This window comes from Corella eumyota, chromosome 1 (assembly GCF_963082875.1).
Source record: "Corella eumyota chromosome 1, kaCorEumy4.1, whole genome shotgun sequence".
NCBI lineage: Eukaryota > Metazoa > Chordata > Ascidiacea > Phlebobranchia > Corellidae > Corella > Corella eumyota.
In genome coordinates this window covers 3,708,196-3,727,783 of record NC_137490.1, presented here as the reverse complement: position 1 = coordinate 3,727,783, position 19,588 = coordinate 3,708,196, and the positions used below count along the sequence as shown (strand labels likewise).

The 19,588-nt window shown below is 31.4% G+C and overlaps 2 protein-coding genes across 10 annotated transcripts in view; both read left to right on the top strand.

Moving 5' to 3' along the window:
- LOC145763885 (protein-methionine sulfoxide oxidase mical3a-like) overlaps nt 1–2,632 on the top strand; it is a 28,561-nt gene extending 25,929 nt beyond the window's left edge. For all 9 annotated transcript variants that reach the window (XM_082575430.1, XM_082575439.1, XM_082575434.1 and 6 more), the window contains 7 exons: nt 321–431; nt 573–733; nt 812–905; nt 996–1,089; nt 1,286–1,359; nt 1,502–1,616; nt 1,860–2,632. In XM_082575430.1, the coding sequence (XP_082431556.1) occupies nt 321–431; nt 573–733; nt 812–905; nt 996–1,089; nt 1,286–1,359; nt 1,502–1,616; nt 1,860–1,968 (758 nt within the window). In that variant the 3' untranslated portion in view covers nt 1,969–2,632. The remainder of the gene's footprint in view (nt 1–320; nt 432–572; nt 734–811; nt 906–995; nt 1,090–1,285; nt 1,360–1,501; nt 1,617–1,859) is intronic.
- A 12,366-nt stretch (nt 2,633–14,998) lies between these two features.
- LOC145752732 (uncharacterized) lies at nt 14,999–19,298 on the top strand. The gene has a single exon (XM_082569063.1). It carries the CDS (start codon nt 15,089–15,091, stop codon nt 19,016–19,018), a length of 3,930 nt encoding a protein of 1,309 aa, XP_082425189.1. The 5' UTR covers nt 14,999–15,088; the 3' UTR covers nt 19,019–19,298.
- The last annotated feature ends 290 nt before the right edge of the window (nt 19,299–19,588 follow it).

Sequence of the window (19,588 nt, the reverse complement as noted above, 5' to 3'; positions counted from 1 at the left end):
TAAAGCGAAGAGTGTTTAGTTAAAATGGTTTAACATAAGTTATACTTCAGCAATGTAATCATGCTGTAAAATAAGTCGTTGAAAGGGTATTTTCTTGCGTTTTAGATAACATATAGTTGGTAAATTCAGTAGGTTAACTGGTGTCTTTTGGATATTTGATTAATTTTGTTATAGAAAGTTTTTTTTTATTTAGACTTGAAGTAAAATGTGGCTACTCATTAGCTGGCATAAAATGTCGTAAAAAAATTTTTTTGTTAGATTTTAATTTTTTTTTTAATTTTTTTTAAATTTTTTTTTTGAATTTTTTGTGTTGTTGTTAGATCGAGAGAAGGCAATTTTAAGGGGTGAAAGATTTCGAGTTTTGCCCCAAGTTCCGGATCTTACAAGTACTGGTGAAAGAAGAACTAAAACAATTTCAAATCACCAAAAAGGCAAAAACCTAAAAATTAAAAATTTGTTTTTTTTTTGTAGTTTTTTATACATATCACGGAATTATGATATTTTAATATTACAGTTTGTTTAAAATAGTAAACAAACTAAAAAAATGATAAAAATAATTTTTTTTTATTTAGATTTTCAGCTAGCCTCGCGTCGAAAAACCTTTCAAAAACGACGGAGTACGTTGGCAGGTTTAACCCCGGCCCAAATCGATGCCAAAATAAATCGAAGGGTTCAGATAGCAGCACGAAGACAAGGCATGATGGAAGCACAAAAACGGTTCAGACGAGCACAGGTAAAAACATCAAGTGTGTTTTGGTTATAAAATTGATTCTCTTTTTTTAATATTTTTTCTTTTTCTCTCTTTTTTTAGGTGATTCAACGTCAATTAGAAGAAGTTGAGGTCAAACAAAAAGATTTCGAAGAGAGAGGCGTCGTGTTGGAAAAACTTATAAGAGAAGAAAAAGGTAAAATAAAAAAATGTGATTTTTAATATCTTTAAAATATTGTCTTTTCTGATTTAATGACGTAATAATAACGTTATTGTTACGTGCTAGATGGAGGCGAGGATTCAAAACACATGAGGGAATGGTTTGAAATGGTGCAAGAAAAAAATGCTCTGTTAAGATATGAAAATGAGTTGATGATATAGTAAGTATTAGGCATTTAAGATTACTTTTATATTACCTAAAAATTTTACAATAAATAGACTTCTACTGTAAAGTACATACATAAAATGGGCATTTTACTATAAATACCACATTTTTATTAACTTTTTTTCGGGTAAAGCAAGGAAATTTAAATTTAATATAAAATACCTATTTTAACTTTTTTTAAACAACTTTAGTCAACGGGAACTCCAGCTTGAAGACGTACAAAGCAGATTGCAGCAAGAGTTACGTGAAAGAATTGCAATGGACGGTAAGTTAAAGCTGACCATTTACAAAGCCCTGACCAAGATGGCTTCTGTGGCCAAAACTTTTTTAACTTTTTAATTTTAGAAAACCGTTTTTTTTTTCAAATAAAATTTTTTAAATTTTTTTTTTTATTTTTAAAAATAAAGACACTCGGAAGACCTCGGAGCAGTTGGCGCAGGAAAAAGACATCCTGAAGAGGATGTTGGATGTTGTGGAGCAAAGAGACGAACTGGTTGGACTTTTGGAGGAACAAAGATTAAAGTAAGATAACTTGGATCACTGAACTTAACTGTTCTCGAAAATTGATAAGACGAGAGAGAGAATTAGCTAGGATAGTAAAGTGCAGAAACGAAATAGCTAGGACCGCAAACTATAAGAGTTTTTTCTGAGAACTGTAAAGTACAAGTGATCCGATAATTTGAATTTTAAAATCTTTAAATTGTTGGTTTGATTAAAATTTGATTTTTCTATTTTAAATTCCAAAATTTGATTTTTTTTATTTAGGGAAAAAGAAGAAGCGGTCGACGCCGAAACTTTTATGTTGGATAAATTTAATTCTTTCTCGAACCCCGAAAGCAAATTTTCAAGCACTTCAACCTCTGGTTCAACTTAATATCAATAGTTTATTCTGTACTAGTTAGTAATTTTCATATTTGGTCCGAAACTCTAATATTGTGTTTTTGTCATTGTAAAATTTTAAATAATTTTTATTCTTGATTTTTTGACCAAACATATTAATACCATTGTTAGTGTTATCGCACTGTGTAATTTAATTGCGTGTTAATAAATACCATGATATAAACGCCATAACCTAGTTTTTGTTCGTTTGCTTTCTTAAAGTATGGCCATCTAAAAATTATGTGCAAAAGAGTTTATAATAATTTGCAAAATATTTCGTAATAAATCAAATAAATTATTTATTGTGCTTTCGTGATGGATCAATTTATTGTTCTGTCGAATTTTTATTCCAATTGAATATTTATTCATGATTTATTATCAAAATGAACAGTACTGCTTTAAAAATACGGTGCAAATACAAATTTTAGTGTATGTTGTATTTATAAAACATGTTTAATTTGCTGTCTATGTTTTTATAACTATACGAGTATATCTTATTTTGTAGTAATCGCTTAAAGTAAGCCATTTATTAATTTATGTTCTGCCTATTACCGTGCAATTCATCTTTTGAATTAACTGTTTTGCACTTTATGACAATTTTGTGTGTTTTCTTGTGAATTTGTATATTTCTAAGAAGAAACAATAAAGTAATTAACGACCTGAAATATGAAGTTTTAACTAATTTTTTCGATAAACTAAAATTTAAATATTCTCAAATTTTAAGAATGTAAATAAAAACGTTTTTTAGTAACGTTTCGAGAATTATGCTTTTTTGTGCTGCCTGCTTCAGAAAAAGTGTTTTTTTTTGCTGAAGTGCCGTAAACCACCAGACAGTTGTAATATTATTAAGGCCAACCAAAGCTTTAATTTGTTATTCTGTTCAGGCTTTAGTTAACACATTTTAAACAAGGAATTTTCTCTAAAATAATAACAGCTTAACCGAATAAAGATCTGTTTATTAGGCAATATAGTACAGTGTCATTATATAACTTTTAAATTGTTTTCTTTTAAGCTATTGTTAAAATGCGGTATATTTTCAAAAAAGGCTATTTCATGAGGATTTAATTACAAAAAGTGAGAACTATTACAAATAGCGACAAGATTTTTATCTAAAGGACTACATTCTACTTCGTTCAACTTTACGGTAAAGGTAAATTTTAAATTTGTGTAGAAATTTTAAAGCATATTACGTTGGCATTAATAACATACAACATTACATTTACTTGTAACAACAAAATGATTTAAAGTAACACAATTCTGCCATCTGGTTTGCAATGGATAACAGTTTAAGTGCCGGGTTATCCAAAATTTTGAAAACACTTTCAAATAATTGTAAAGCTTCTGTGTAATTTTTTTTTGAAATTCGTTATCGCCTAGTTCCATAAGAGTTACAGCCCAACATTGAACATCGTTACCGTTAAGTTCGACCAGTTCGACTAGTTTTTTAAAGTGAACCAAAGCTTCTTCGTGCCTGTTTAAATACGTAAGGCAAATTCGGCATTCAATATGACAAATCCCTAGGTTGTTGTTTTTATCGGGATCGTTAGTTGTTTTTTCAGCGAACGCCAGCGAATTCTCAAAGTGGCTTAAAGCTTGTTTTGTTAATCCTTGGGTCATGCAGCAAGTTCCGCTATGATAATAAACATCTGACCAAATATAATCACTTGGTCTCGGTTGTATAAGCTTTGCCAAGTCTAGCCATAAACCAAAGTATTTTAGTGCTGTTTTATAATTGTTAAGATCCATATGAACGCTTGCAATTTTCCTATAAACGGAGGCTAACTTACAATTTGCGGAACTATCCAAATACTTAAGTGCCAATTCGTAATTTTCCAACGCTTTTTGATAACTTTTAATTCGATAAAAACATCGACCAATATTTTTATGCACTTCAAATAAAGTGTTGTGGTATAACCTGTGGTCTTCTTGTAACAATTCTAAAGCTATGTTTAAATACTCCAAAGCTGTAGTGTATTGCTTCAAGTCGAGGTAACAATTAGCAGTGTTGTTGTATATGGTGGCCAGCTTAGCGTTAAAACCTGGGTGTGGGTAAAGCGGTAGGTTAGATTTTGTAATAGTAACTGCCTCTTTTAAACATGTAAGTGCCTTTTGTGTTCTTCCCAACTCGTTTTCTGCAATGCCAATGCCATTTAAACAATCTGCCATTTCAAGAGCGTATTTCGTCCTTAAAAATGGTTGGGATTTAAAGACCTGAAGTGCAAGGTTGAAATGGTGTAAGGCATTTTGGTCATCTTTAAGTTCGTAATAACAATTTGCAAGATGATATAAATTACCAGCTGCTTCAATTTTTAAAATACCATTATCGCTTAATCTTTTGTGTACATCCAAGCCTAATTCGGCATAGTGTTTTGCATCTTGTATATTACCGTTCTGATACAAACACATTGAGTAATTTACTAAAACCGAAGCTAGGCGAGGATCAAGTTCTATGTCTTTTGACACCTTTGCTAGAATCTCAACCGATTTTTTAAAAAACTCTAAACCTTTTTGGGGAAATCCCAATTTACAATGGATGTTGGCGATGCCGTCTAATATAATAGCAATTTCATTCTCTTGTAAATCATATTTATCACAAGTTTTTCTGATTTCCAGTGACTTTTGAAAGTTTGCGAGAGATTGGTTGTATCTGTGCATTTTTCGAAACACTCTTCCCATTTTAAAGTATATAGTAGATTTAAAGATGAGATGGGTTGGTGATGGTTCTAAAGCCTTTTGCAAATACAACAACGTTTCCTCATATTTAAAACAAGAGAACAAGTTTTCCGCCATTGAACAGTAAATTGGACTAACTTCATTACTAAATTTTAACCTTGGTAATAAGCGGCTGTAAATTTTATTAGATTTTAAAAAGTAGTTCATTGCCAGCTCTTGTCTGTTTTCCTCTTTAAAGTAAATTCCAATTTTTTGAAAAAGTGTAGCTATGTCCCTGTCGATCGTACAGTCAGCTGATGTCTTTTCGTATATGTCAAGAGCTTTTTTTAAACTTAAAATTGACTCTTTTTTGTTTCCTAAAGAAAAATGAGATAATCCAATAGCAGCGACTATCTGAGCAATTTTACGATCTCTATCCAACAGATCCGGGCTGGAAATAGATTCTAGTATGTCACAAGCCTCAACGAACAATGATATTGCAACTTTGTCGTTTTTAAGTTCCATCTCGCTACGACCAACGTAAAACAATAACCATGCAATAGTTTTGTCTATATCTTTCGTGTTAGAAAATAAAAATTTTACTCAAAATAGTAGGTGTACTCAAATATTCAATCAATAAATTATTGATTTCTAAGGAAAGTTCGAAGTACTTAATTGATTCGCGGTACCTAAATAAATGTTGCATGCACCATCCTATATCATGATACAAACTAGCTATTCGAGGATCCCTTGAAGCATCCAATGACTTGCTGGTGAACATCTCAACACACATTTCATAATATTTTAAAGCCTTGGTGTACTCCTTTGTTGCTGTGAAGCACCAAGCGATAGTAGCATAACAGTTCTCTTTATCCTCAACATTGTTTTGTATAAGTTTTTTGGCCATATCTACAGACTTGGAATATTGCTTAAAATGATACAGTACTGTTGGTGCTAATTGCCAAGATAGTTTTAGACCTTCGTGCATATCCATCATTTTTTCTTGGAGATTATCACAAATTAAAAAGTAGTAAACCAAGCTTCTAATACCAACTTCCTCAATCAAATCTGAATTTTCTTCGTTGTTTTCAATTGTATCTCCTTGCGAACCTTTCTTCAAGTAAACTTTAATTCTAGCCTCGCATGCTACAGAAATAATAAATTTTAAATCGATAGCATCATTATCACTTATTACATTCTTGGCATGTAGTCCGTTAATAATGTCAATACACGACGAACATTTAATTTCATGTAATCTTCCCAAGGCTGCAACAAATATTGTCGAAGTTCTGTAAACAATACTTTTAATATTAAAAGTTTCTTTGTCTGATATAAAATCAAGATTTTTAAAAACGCTAAAGTCATTGGTTTGCTTTTTTACTTCGTGTCGAATTGATTCAATGAATTCTTCTGGATTACTGGACTTTATGTAATCTAACTTTTCTTGAACTGATTTACCAAATTGTGAGTACAATATATCGTTGCCTGCCACAAAGCAAGAAGTAGTTAGCATGTCAGCTAAGTGGTATCCATTTTTAATATCTTGTTCTTTTTCTACAAATTTAGCCATTTCACTTACTGGTTTAATAAGTTCTAATGTGAAATTTTTATTTTCAGTTTTTACGGTGCGGCCTAAGGGAAACTTACATGCGTGAGGAATCATTCCATCAAACGAAATTCCTCTTGTTGTAACCTCATCATAATACCAACCATAATGTGGCAATTTTGGATCGTTTAAAGTTGGTATGGCAACACATGGAATTAATGTTTCTCCCAAATTGATAAGTAAAACTTGAAAAATGACCGACCACCATCGAAAATATTCTAAAATGTCTTCGTAGTTTGGTGTTTCTATAATGTCATCTTCCAATATAATAACGTTCTCGAAATCTGAATAAGGAGTAATTTCATTTCTTGAAATGGACCCTAGTCCAACAAGAGCAAACTTACAAGGGAGTTTGCCCATCACTTGGGTGCAGTAGTGAGCTATTTCTTTCATTAAATTCTTGTATGAATCGGTCACCATTTTTTGGATTTTATTCATACCTTCAATTTTCAACTTCTTAAGTTCATTAAATTCATCGTCCGTTGTATTTTCTTCGATATCTGGCAAAAAATTTAGTTGTTTCGTTACATTCTCTCTCATTATTTTAATCTGGTCGGCAATAGACGACGATTTGGCCAACAAATCAGCATCTTTATTTTCTGCATTCGCACATTTTAACAAATCCGAACAAAATTCACGTAGGTCGTTATTAATGACGTCATCGTTATTTCGCACCCGAGCCGCGTTTAACAAAGCTGCACTTTGAATTAAACAAACTTTGTTCGGAGCCCTTGTTTTGTAAATAAGTCCTAGTTTGCGGATGAATACCGCTGAGTCTTGAGGGTTTATTTCCCTCCCGTTTGGATAGCAAGATTCTTTAAATCGTTTAACAATTTCATCTTCAGCTTTAACGCTATCCTCCATTTAAAATAACTGTTTAAAAATACGATTAATTTACAAGGCGGTCTAAACCATAACAACTCGTTAAATAAAAACGATTTAACACAATACTAAAATAATTTCCTAGTTGATATGACAGTCAGTAATATTAATGTTAAAATATCCAAAATAATTGTAAAGTATTAAAATCAACAACTTTTTTTGAAAAATCGATTTTTTCAAAGATTTGCTAATTACTTCTTCCTTATAAAAGGCAACTATTAATGCATTGATAGTTGATTTTAATATATCAAATAGCAAAGTTATATAAAAAGCCTATTGTATCTCGATTTTAATTGAAGTAAAATTGTTTATGCTTTAAATGATAGGAAGTTACTTCAATGAAAATAAAACATAAAGGCCTATAGAATGTCTATATACTATTCAAAATAGAAAAGTCTACAGTCTTTAAACAAAAAAATCTTATTGTTGTTTTAAATAGTGCACTCAGTTTTTTTTACTGATCGAAATACGTGTTTTTTTAATAAGCAAATATGGTAAAATGTATATTTTTAACGTATTTTATAAAATAACAAATAGAAGCGCTTTATTGACAATGCCTTAATGTTTGTCACAATAATGAAATACATGAAAACGGTTGTATCACAGTAGAATTACACTTTAAAAAACGACAAATTTGTAACTTTAATTTTTTTAACAAAATTAGTATTTAGCTTGATATAATACATATTGTAAAAAATCCGCCATTTAATTGTTTTGCTATAACTTGTTATCTGTTCCTAGACACGTGCTTACACCTTTAGTCACGTGAGCACATCTTATCTCTGTTGTCTGTATCACGTGACTTAAAACTGTAAGAAATGAATAGTATGAGTGGGGCGTAGTGAACCGCCTGATAAACGGTTGTGTTAGGTTGTTTTATAGTGTTGGTTATCGTTTTGTTAATACATCTGTTATATACTGAACTTGGTGCGAGATTTGTAGTTTACGAAATAGGTAAACGTTAAAGCGACAGGAAGACAAATTTATGTTACAATACCGAACAAGGAAGGATAATATTACACAAAATCAACTTGTTCAACTGTTTTTTTATTACAATCAGCATTCTTTTTTGTTTAACTTAACGATTAGGGTGAATAAGACCGGCAGCGTGGTGTAGTGGTAAGAACACTAGCTACACCACACATGAGGTCGTGGGTTCAATACCCACTGTTCTCATGCTGTAGCGCCCTTGAGTAAGGCGCTATAAACGGTGTGAACTCCTGCTGAGCCAACACTTTATCAGCAGTATAATTATCGGGCAATTATAATTTGTAATATCCCAAACTGCCACAGGCAACTCGAGACTCGGTCGGAGTAACTGATGTTACTCTATGTTTAAGTCGCGCATTCGACTTTCCCACATCGAGGATAAAGATATATACAAAAAAAAATTAATTTGTGATAACTTAAATTTAAATATTTTTAAATTTAAAAAATGTAAATAAAAAGCTTTTTCGTAACGTTTTAAGAAATTTGCTTTAGAAAAAAGTGGTTTTTGTGCTGTAAACCGCCAGACAGTTTTACTATAATAAAAGCTTTAATTAAGTCTACTGTTAAGGCTTTGTTAACACATTTTAAAAAAGGAAATTTCTCTAAAATAATAAAAACTTAACTGATTTAAAATTTGTTTATTATAGCACAGTATCAAGTTTTTGGTAAAATACGGTATATTCTTCAGAAAAGCATCTTCATAAGGATTTAATTACAAAAAGTGAAGAACTATTACAAATAGCGACAAGATTTTTAACTAAAGGACTACATTCTACTTCGTTCAACTTTACGGTAAAGGTAAATTTTAAATTTGTGTAGAAATTTTAAAGCATATTACGTTGGCATTAATAACATACAACATTACATTTACTTGTAACAACAAAATGATTTAAAGTAACACAATTCTGCCATCTGGTTTGCAATGGATAACAGTTTAAGTGCCGGGTTATCCAAAATTTTGAAAACACTTTCAAATAATTGTAAAGCTTCTGTGTAATTTTTTTTTTGAAATTCGTTATCGCCTAGTTCTATAAGAGTTACAGCCCAACATTGAACATCGTTACCGTTAAGTTCGATCAGTTCGACTAGTTTTTTAAAGTGAACCAAAGCTTCTTCGTGCCTGTTTAAATACGTAAGGCAAATTCGGCATTCAATATGACAAATCCCTAGGTTGTTGTTTTTATCGGGATCGTTAGTTGTTTTTTCAGCGAACGCCAGCGAATTCTCAAAGTGGCTTAAAGCTTGTTTTGTTAATCCTTGGGTCATGCAGCAAGTTCCGCTATGATAATAAACAACTGACCAAATATAATCACTTGGTCTCAAGTGTATAAGCTTTGCCAAGTCTAGCCATAAACCAAAGTATTTTAGTGCTGTTTTATAATTGTTAAGATCCATATGAACGCTTGCAATTTTCCTATAAACGAAGGCTAACTTACAATTTGCGGGACTATCCAAATACTTAAGTGCCAATATGTAATTTTCCAACGCTTTTTGATAACTTTTAATTCGATAAAAACATCGACCAATATTTTTATGCACTTCAAATAAAGTGTTGTGGTATAACCTGTGGTCTTCTTGTAACAATTCTAAAGCTATGTTTAAATACTCCAAAGCTGTAGTGTATTGCTTCAAGTCGAGGTAACAATTAGCAGTGTTGTTGTATATGGTGGCCAGCTTAGCGTTAAAACCTGGGTGTGGGTAAAGCGGTAGGTTAGATTTTGTAATAGTAATTGCCTCTTTTAAACATGCAAGTGCCTTTTGTGTTCTTCCCAACTCGTTTTCTGCAATGCCAATGCCATTTAAACAATCTGCCATTTTAAGAGCGTATTTCGTTCTTAAAAATGGTTGGGATTTAAAGCTCACTAAATAGTAATTGTGGTTACTTTTGTTGCTTGGGTTCCCGATTGCTAACCGTTTGAAAAGCTTATCGGTTTTGAAAAAGTGGTTTATCCAATGTTCAAGTTCATTTTTGTCAGTTAAAGTATGTCTTATTGTCTGAAAAATTCTATCTAATGAAGCGTCGGTGGTATATTCTAATGATGTTTTCTCGTATATGGCAAGAGCGTTGCTTAAATGTAAAAATGACTTCTCTTTGTTTCCTAAATAAAAAAGACATAGTCCTATGCGTTCCAATAACCAAGCAATTTTACGATCTGTACCTAATAGGTCAGGCTTCGATATATATTCTCTTGTAACATAGGCCTTACCGAATGATGTCAAAGATTCGTTAAAATTACCAAGTTTGAACTCGCTTTGGCCAATGTTGGTATGCAATTCCGCAAGTTGTATGTTTTCAGCTTTACTTTCAAGAAATACGACATCTTTATTATCATTCAATTTTACATCATTATACCCTTTCATATGCGAACGTCTCATTTTTAAAGACTGTTTGAAGTATTTAAGAGATTCCCGGTGTTTAGATAAACATTGCATGCACCATCCCATATCATGGTAACAACTAGCTATATGATCATCGTATGTGACATTCGAGGATTTCTTTGTGTAGATTTCAATACATATTTCATAATATTTCAAGGCTTTGGTATATTCCTTTGTTTGTGTAAAGCACCAAGCTATAACACTATAACATAGTTCTTTTTCGGCCACACCACTTTGTATTAGCTTTTCAGCTTCATCTACGGACTTGGAATATTGCTTAAAATAATACAATACAGCTGGTGCTAACTGCCAAGATAGTTTAAGACCCTTGTGAATTTGCATTGTTTTTTCTTGGAGATCATCACAAATTAAAAAATAGTAAACTAGACTTCTGATTCCAACCGCCTCACAAATATCTGAATTTTCCTCGACATTATCAATTGTATCGCCCTGCGAACCTTTTTTCATGTAAACTTTGATTCTAGCCTCGCATGCTACAGAAATAATAAATTTTAAATCAATGGCATCATCATCAGTTATTACGTTCTTGGCATGTAGTCCGTTAATAATGTCAATACACGACGAACATTTAATTCCATGTAATCTTCCCAAGGCTGCAACAAATATTGTCGAAGTTCTGTAAACAATACTTTTGATATTAAAAGTTTCTTTGTAAGATATAAAATCAAGATTTTTAAAAACGCTAAAGTCATTGGTTTGCTTTTTTACTTCGTCTCGAATTGATTCAATGAATTCTTCTGGATTACTGGACTTTACGTAATCTAATTTTTCTTGAACTAATTTATTGAATTGTGAGTACAAAATATCGTTGCCCGCAACAAAGCAAGAAGTAGTTAGCATGTCAGCTAAGTGGTATCCATTTTTAATATCTTGTTCTTTTTCTACAAGTTCAGCCATTTTACTCACTGGTTTAATAAGTTCTAATGTAAAATTTTTATTTTGAGTTTTTTCAGTGCGGCCTAAGGGAAACTTACATGCGTGAGAAATCATTCCATCAAACGAAATTCCTCTTGTTGTAACCTGATCATAATACCAACCGTAATGTGGCAATTTTGGGTCATTTAAAGTTGGTATGGCAACACATGGAATTAATGTTTCTCCCAAATTGATAAGTAAAACTTGAAAAATGACCGACCACCATCGAAAATATTCTAAAATGTCTTCGTAGTTCGGTGTTTCTATAATGTTATCTTCCAATATAATCACGTTCTCGAAATCTGAATAAGGAGTAATTTCATTTCTTGAAATTGTCACAAGGCGGTTTGCCCATCACTTGGGTGCAGTAGTGAGCTATTTCTCTCATTAAATTCTTGTATGAATCAGTCACCATTTTTTGGATTTTATTCATACCTTTAATTTTCAAATTCTTAAGTTCATTAAATTCATCGTCCGTTGTATTTTCTTCAATATCTGGCAAGGAACTTAGTTGTTTCGTTACATTCTCTCTCATTATTTTAATCTGGTCGGCAATAGACGACGATTTGGCCAACAAATCAGAATCTTTATTTTCTGCATTCGCACATTTTAACAAATCCGAACAAAATTCACGTAGGTCGTTATTAATGACGTCATTGTTATTTCGCACCCGAGCCGCGTTTAACAAAGCTGCACTTTGAATTAAACAAATTTTGTTCGGAGCCCTTGTTTTGTAAATAAGTCCTAGTTCGCGGATGAATACCGCCGAGTCTTTAGGGTTTATTTCCCTCCTGTTTGGATAGCAAGATTTCGACAACTTCAGCTTCAGCTTTAACGCTATCTTTCATTTTAAAATTACAATTTTATTGTAATAATTACCCTATAAAGTTTTTCAGCAATAGTTTATACAGCTACTTATTTTGCATGTTGTTTTATTTTAACAGTAAATCGAAAGATACTTTGCAGTTCATTAACCTTAAAGTAAAATAAATAAGTTGCAGTTAAAAAAGTAACATATTGCTTTTTAATTAATTTATAATACTTTTTTCTTATCGAAACATTTGACTATGTACACCAATTTTATTTTTAACTACTATGTACTTTAACTTTTCCTGATCTATTAATTATTATTCTCACTTTCTAGATTATTCTCACATTAAAACTCGCGTTAAACATTAAACAAATTTTATTTTTTGCCACTCTGTAAACTTGTTTAACTTTTGAGTAAACAAAATTATTTTATACTTTAAGTACTAAATACACTTATGTGTACGTGAGCAAAGTTTCAGCGGTTATGGGAGACATGGCACAAAGCAATGATATAGTCATTTGTAGCTTATTTTGAATAAATCTACTACTTAGCTTACTTCATGCTAATTTAATACCAAGTTTTTATTTAAGTGCTGGCAGGCTTAGGCGTATTTCTCTTCTCTTTTTTAAAAGTACATCGAGTGCTTCTAACTTTAACTTGTTTATCGAATTTGCGGTTTGACAACTCGTTTTGCTTGGCAACTTTAAACCTTGTTTTTCTAGTATTGACTCTTATTTTAAACTATTTATTTCCGCTTTCGTTCTACTGAACGTACGCCACCCAATAAACGTAGACATTAATTAAATACAGAGTTTATTTTTCGAAGAATTTCCCAGAATTTTATATACTTGTACCCAACTAACAACATTTTTTTTAAAAACATTTTGTTATGATAAATATTTTAATGTTATTTGACAAAACAACAATATTGTGAAAAATATTAAAACAAAAAAACGATTAATATTTTTTCTAACTGAAAACATTCTATTCGAGTTTGCTAATTTTGTAAAAAAAAATATATTTTTTTCAACTTACAATTATTCTCCTGTGTGCATAAACCACATATATACAAATGTACACAAAAAAAGAGCTTGTTTAAATTTACTTAGAACAACAGAACTTTTTAAATTAGCACAACTCTATCATAGGTTTTACAATTAAAAATAGCTGTGCATCATTGCCGTAGCAGTTTCTCTATAAACGGTCGTTTCCTCTATAAACGGTCGCTTTTTGATAATTTTGTAGTTTCTGAAAACAACCAGCAATCTCCAAAGACAATACAAGTGATCTTCTATTAGCTTTAACCATTGGAAATTACTTAATGTGTTTGTTTAATACAGGCAAAACAAAACACTACGCCGAATTGGCTTTAAATAAGAAAAAAATCAAGTAATGGCACTTTGGATACCGAAGCTGCTGATTTTCTAAATAATTTGGGAGAATGTTATTATGCACTGAACAACGATTACAACGCAAGTTTCTTGCAGACAGAAACTTTCTGCTTTTTTATGGCCAAAGATTTAATTTTTTGATTTTGATTGGTAAACTGTAACTTACGTAAGAAATATCCGATTGTGTCGTAATTACCGATCAGGTGACCGATTAAATTACAGGACTTACTGAATTCAATATAGGAAATGTAATACAGCGAGAATACGAAATTACATGTTAGCTTTTTAGTGTTCCTGGTTTATTAAAATTACCAAACTCTTAAGCAAAGCGACACCCTATGGTAAACATAAGCAACATGTTACGTTTTAGGCTACCATTGTTCAAACATGATAGCCATGTTATTTTAAAAACTTAGCAAACAAGTAACAACGGTAGTCGTACATACCTACTCTACACCGATTGTGTAATCAGTAACGTTGAAACAGTTTACAGTGCTATAAAACGGTCGATCAGTTTTTAGAAATGTATTGGACTGAAAACAACAACGACCTTTAATTAAGCTTGTAAAATTTCATATTTGTTTGCGAAAGTTTATTATATGTGTATGTAGGCTCAGTTTTTTTTGATACAATCTTCCAAAAATAAACGCAAAAAAGTTTTTAATAATAAATTTATTTATTATGCTTTAAATAGCTCATTAAACAGAATATGTTAAATTTTTAAAAAAAATATGACATTCTTAAAAATCACTAATAACTTAGCTACTATAACATAGTTAAATAAAATATATTTAAATATTGTTTATAGTTCATTCCATTTGAACAAACGAATTGGTTCAGTCAACCATTAAAAACAATAAAAGTTAGACAGAGAAGTTGTTCGTCTACGTTTAATTCATCAAAAAAGAAAGATTTTGTCAGTTTAGTTTTTTAGCAATGGTTAAACAAATTTAAATTGCAACTGTTTGATTAGATTTTCAGTAGAAATTTTTATAATGTTGTATAACTGTTGTAACTGTAAGGGTACTGCGGGATATGTAATATATGGTTTACATTTTTATTGTATTAAACCTAAGGTATCAATACCTTATTTTCATGGTCTTAACTGATTAAGGACAGATTTGTTTTTAAAAACATTTAAAATAAAAAGCAAGTTTAAACTAATTGAACCGTACTGTAATAAATGTTTAATGAAATAGATTTAATACACCTGAAATTAGAGCACAAATTGGCAGTGCCGTGTCTATCTTAAAACAGGAAGTATACGTATATATATATATATATATATTATATATATATACTTTTAAATATAAAGTTACTGTATTAAACACGGATAATACCGGTATTTAACAATATGTTATAACTTTATTATAGGCGAAAGCACAAACCAGTAAATTATCCAAATGTTTAATTGGTTACTGTGGTTTAGGTTGTAAATTAAACCTTGATTTTGCATTGTCCTTTTAAAATGGAGGATAGCGTTAAAGCTGAAGCTGAAGTTGTTAAACGATTTAAAGAATCTTGCTATCCAAACGGGAGGGAAATAAACCCTCAAGACTCAGCGGTATTCATCCGCGAACTTGGACTTATTTACAAAACAAGGGCTCCCAACAAAATTTGTTTAATTCAAAGTGCAGCTTTGTTGAACGCGGCTCGGGTGCGAAATAACGATGACGTCATTAATAACGACCTACGTGAATTTTGTTCGGATTTGTTAAAATGTGGGAATGCAGAAAACAAAGAAGCTGATTTGTTGGCCAAATCGTCGTCTATTGGCGATCAAATTAAAATAATAAGAGAGAATGTAACAAAACAACTAAGTTTCTTGCCAGATATCGAAGAAAATACAACGGACGATGAATTTAATAAATTAAAGAAGTTGAAAATTAAAGGTATGAATAAAATCCAAAAAATGGTGACTGATTCATACAAGAATTTAATGAGAGAAATAGCTCACTACTGCACCCAAGTGATGGGCAAACCGCCTTGTGAGTTTGCTCTGGTTGGACTAGGGTCAATATCAAGAAATGAAATTACTCCTTATTCAGATTTCGAGAACGTGATTATATTGGAAGATAACATTATAGAAACACCGAACTACGAAGACATTTTAGAATACTTTCGATGGTGGTCGGTCATTTTTCAAGTTTTACTTATCAATTTGGGAGAAACATTAATTCCATGTGTTGCCATACCAACCTTAAACGATCCAAAATTGCCACATTATGGTTGGTATTATGATGAGGTTACAACAAGAGGAATTTCGTTTGATGGAATGATTCCTCACGCATGTAAGTTTCCCTTAGGCCGCACTGAGAAAACTCAAAATAAAAATTTCACATTAGAACTTATTAAACCAGTGAGAAAAATGGCTGAACTTGTAGAAAAAGAACAAGATATTAAAAATGGATACCACTTAGCTGACATGCTAACTACTTCTTGCTTTGTTGCGGGCAACGATATTTTGTACTCACAATTCAATAAATTAGTTCAAGAAAAGTTAGATTACATAAAGTCTAGTAATCCAGAAGAATTTATTAATTCAATTCGAGATGAAGTAAAAAAGCAAACGAATGACTTTAGCGTTTTTAAAAATCTTAATATTATATCTGACAAAGAAACTTTTAATATCAAAAGTATTGTTTACAGAACTTCGACAATATTTGTTGCAGCATTGGGAAGATTACATGGAATTAAATGTTCGTCGTGTATTGACATTATTAACGGACTACATGCTAAAAAACTGATAACTGATAATGATGCTATTGATTTAAAATTTATTATTTCTGTAGCATGCGAGGCTAGAATCAAAATTTACGTGAAGAAAGGTTCGCAAGAAGATACAATTGAAAACAACGAAGAAAATTCAGATTTGATTGAGGAAGTTGGTATTAGAAGCTTGGTTTACTACTTTTTAATTTGTGATAATCTCCAAGAAAAAATGATGGATATGCACGAAGGTCTAAAACTATCTTGGCAATTAGCACCAAAAATATTGTATCATTTTAAGCAGTATATTAAATCAGTAGATGAGGCCGAAAAACTAATACAAAGAAATGTTGAAGGAGAAGAGAATTGTTATGCTACCTTGGCTTGGTGCTTCACAGAAACAAAGGAGTACACTAAGGCTTTAAAATATTATGAAATGTGTGTTGATATGTTCACTAGCAAGTCATTAGATGCTTCAAGGGATGGTCGAATTGCTAGTTTGTATCATGATATGGGAATGTGCATGCGTCATTTATTTAGGTACCACGAATCAATCAAATACTTTGAGCTTTCTTTAAAAATCAGATTTTCTAATATTGAAGAATATCAAGATATATCATCGCAGTTAAATGATGACGCAGTGTTTCTTACCAAGAATAAGCAACTTAACGAGAAAATTGCAGGATTATTTACCAATATTGGCGCCAGTCAGTTAGACTTGGACAACTATACCGTTGCTTTAAAATTATTTAACAAGGCTCTTATCATAAGAGAACAGATTTCCAATCCTAATATGATAGACAGGGATGGTAATGTCGCTGGTTTAGTAAACAATATTGGCTTATGCCACTCATTCCTAGGTAATAAAAAGCAATGTCGTTCCAATTTCAACAAAGCTCTTGACATATATAGTAGAATATCAAAAGACCAAACTATCGACATGGATATTGCTCGAGTTTTTATTAATATTGGTAATTCTTTTCAGGACAAAAACGAATTGGTTCGGTCAAAAAGCTTTATTTTAAAAGCGTTGGAGATTTACAAACGCCAGGCGCCAAAGAAAAAATTAAACTATGATTTTAGTAAATTATATATCTCATTGGCAAACAACTTTCGCTTAGGATTAAATTATGAAGAGGCGTTGTTGTATTATGAAATGGCTTTGGAAACAGTTTTACCAAATCCTATTTTTAAATCCAACCAATACAATAACATGGCGAATGTGTTAAGTAAAATGAACAGATATGAACAGTCTATTGACATTTTTAATAAGGCATTAGAAATTAAGAGAACTCATGATAAATATGACAAACAAGAAAGAGAAATTGCTGATGTATTAAGTAACATTGGTCTGTGTCATTGTGACTTTGGCTTTCACTACAAAGCGTTGCCATTTTTTCAAGAATCGGTTGAGATTCGAACGAAAATCTCCAAAGACAATACAAGTGATCTTCTATTAGCTTCAACCTTTGGAAATTACTCAATGTGTTTGTTTAATACAGGCAATATACTGGATGCTAAACACTACGCGGAAATGGGTTTAAAAATAAGAAAAAAATCAAGTAATGGCATTTTGGATATCGAAGCTGCTGATTTTTTAAGTGACTTGGGAGAATGTTATTATGCACTAAAAGACGATCACAACGCATTAAAACAGTTTAAAGCTGCTCTTGACCTCTACAAATCCGAGTCAAATTTAAATGCTAAATATGCTTGCAAAATGGCAGATTGCTTAAATAACATTGGTACAGCTGAAAGTGCATTAGGAAGAACACAGGAAGCACTAACATGTTTTAAAGAGGCTATCACTATTAAAGAATTAAACCCACCACTTTACCCACACCCACGTTTTACTGTAAAAATTGCCACCATTTACTACAATACTGGTGATTGTTACTATAACTTAAAGCAATATACTTCAGCTTTGGAGTATTTAATTAAAGTTTTAAACTTGTTAAGCGAAGAGCGTAAATTATATGAGAATATTTTATTTGAAACGTATACAAGCATTGCTGGTTGTTTTCAGAAACTGCAGAATTATCAAAAAGCGCTAAAAAATTTCGAATCGGCACAAAAGTACGTCAATAGTTGTGAAATTCATAAACTAGCCACTATTTATAGAGGAACTGCTACTGCTAGAATGGATCTAGAAGATTACGAACTGGCGCTTAAAAATTTCAATTCGTGGATAAACGTTGCGAAATTTATACAACCCACACCAAGTGATTTCATTTGGGCAAAAGTTTATTACGAGCGCGGATTTTGCTGCATGAACCTAGAGTTGACAAAAGAGGCTTTAAGCCACTTTGAGAATGCACTGTTGTACTTTGACAAAATGATTGACGATCCTGCTAGAAACAACAACTTAGCGGCTTCCCATAACAAATGTCGAATTTGCCTTACCTTATTAAACAAGCACGAAGAAGCGTTGGTACACTTCAACAAACTGGCTGAAATTGACGAACGCATGTCTGCCAACCCTAAAACGGATCATTCTTTGGCTGAACTTTATTTAATACTAGGCGATTCCGAATTTCAAATGCAAAAATACACAGATGCTTTAAAGCACCTTCAAAAGAGTTTAGATATATTGTCATTCTGTGCTAATCCTAACGATGCGCAGCTATTTTTAATTGTAAACCCTATGATAGAGTTGTGCTACTTTAAAACGTTCTGTTGTTTTAAGTAAATTTAAACAATTCCCTTTTTTGTGTACATTTGTATATATGTGGTTTTTGAAATAATTGTAAGTTAAAAAAAAATTTTTACATATTTTTTTTTACAAAATTAACAAACTTGAATAAAATGTTTATAGTTAGGAATAAATTGATCATTTTTTTTTTTTTTACAATATTGTTATTTTGTCAAATAACATAAAAATATCTTTCATTACCAAAATGTTTTTGAAATAAAATTCAGTGCACCCTCAAATTTAAACTAAATATTTTTGTAACCTACAGGAAAACGTTTGTTAAAAAATAAAAAAATATCAAGATATATCATCGCAGTTAAATGATGACGCAGTGTTCCTTACCGCAAAAATAAAAAGTTTCTTTTTGTTTTTTTTTAGTGACTAAAGATTTAACTTTTTGATTGATAAACTGTAACTTACAAAAGAAATATCCTATTGTGTCGCAATTACCGATCAGGTGACCGATTAAATTACAGGACTAAATTCAATATAGGAAATGTAATACAGCGAGAATACGAAACTACATGTCAGCTTTTTAGTGTTCCTGTTTATTAAAATTACCAAACT

Coding starts and splice junctions, on each gene's coding strand:
- LOC145752732 (XM_082569063.1), top strand. CDS start 15,089: ATGGAGGATAGCGTTAAAGCTGAAGCTGAAGTTGTTAAACGATTTAAA.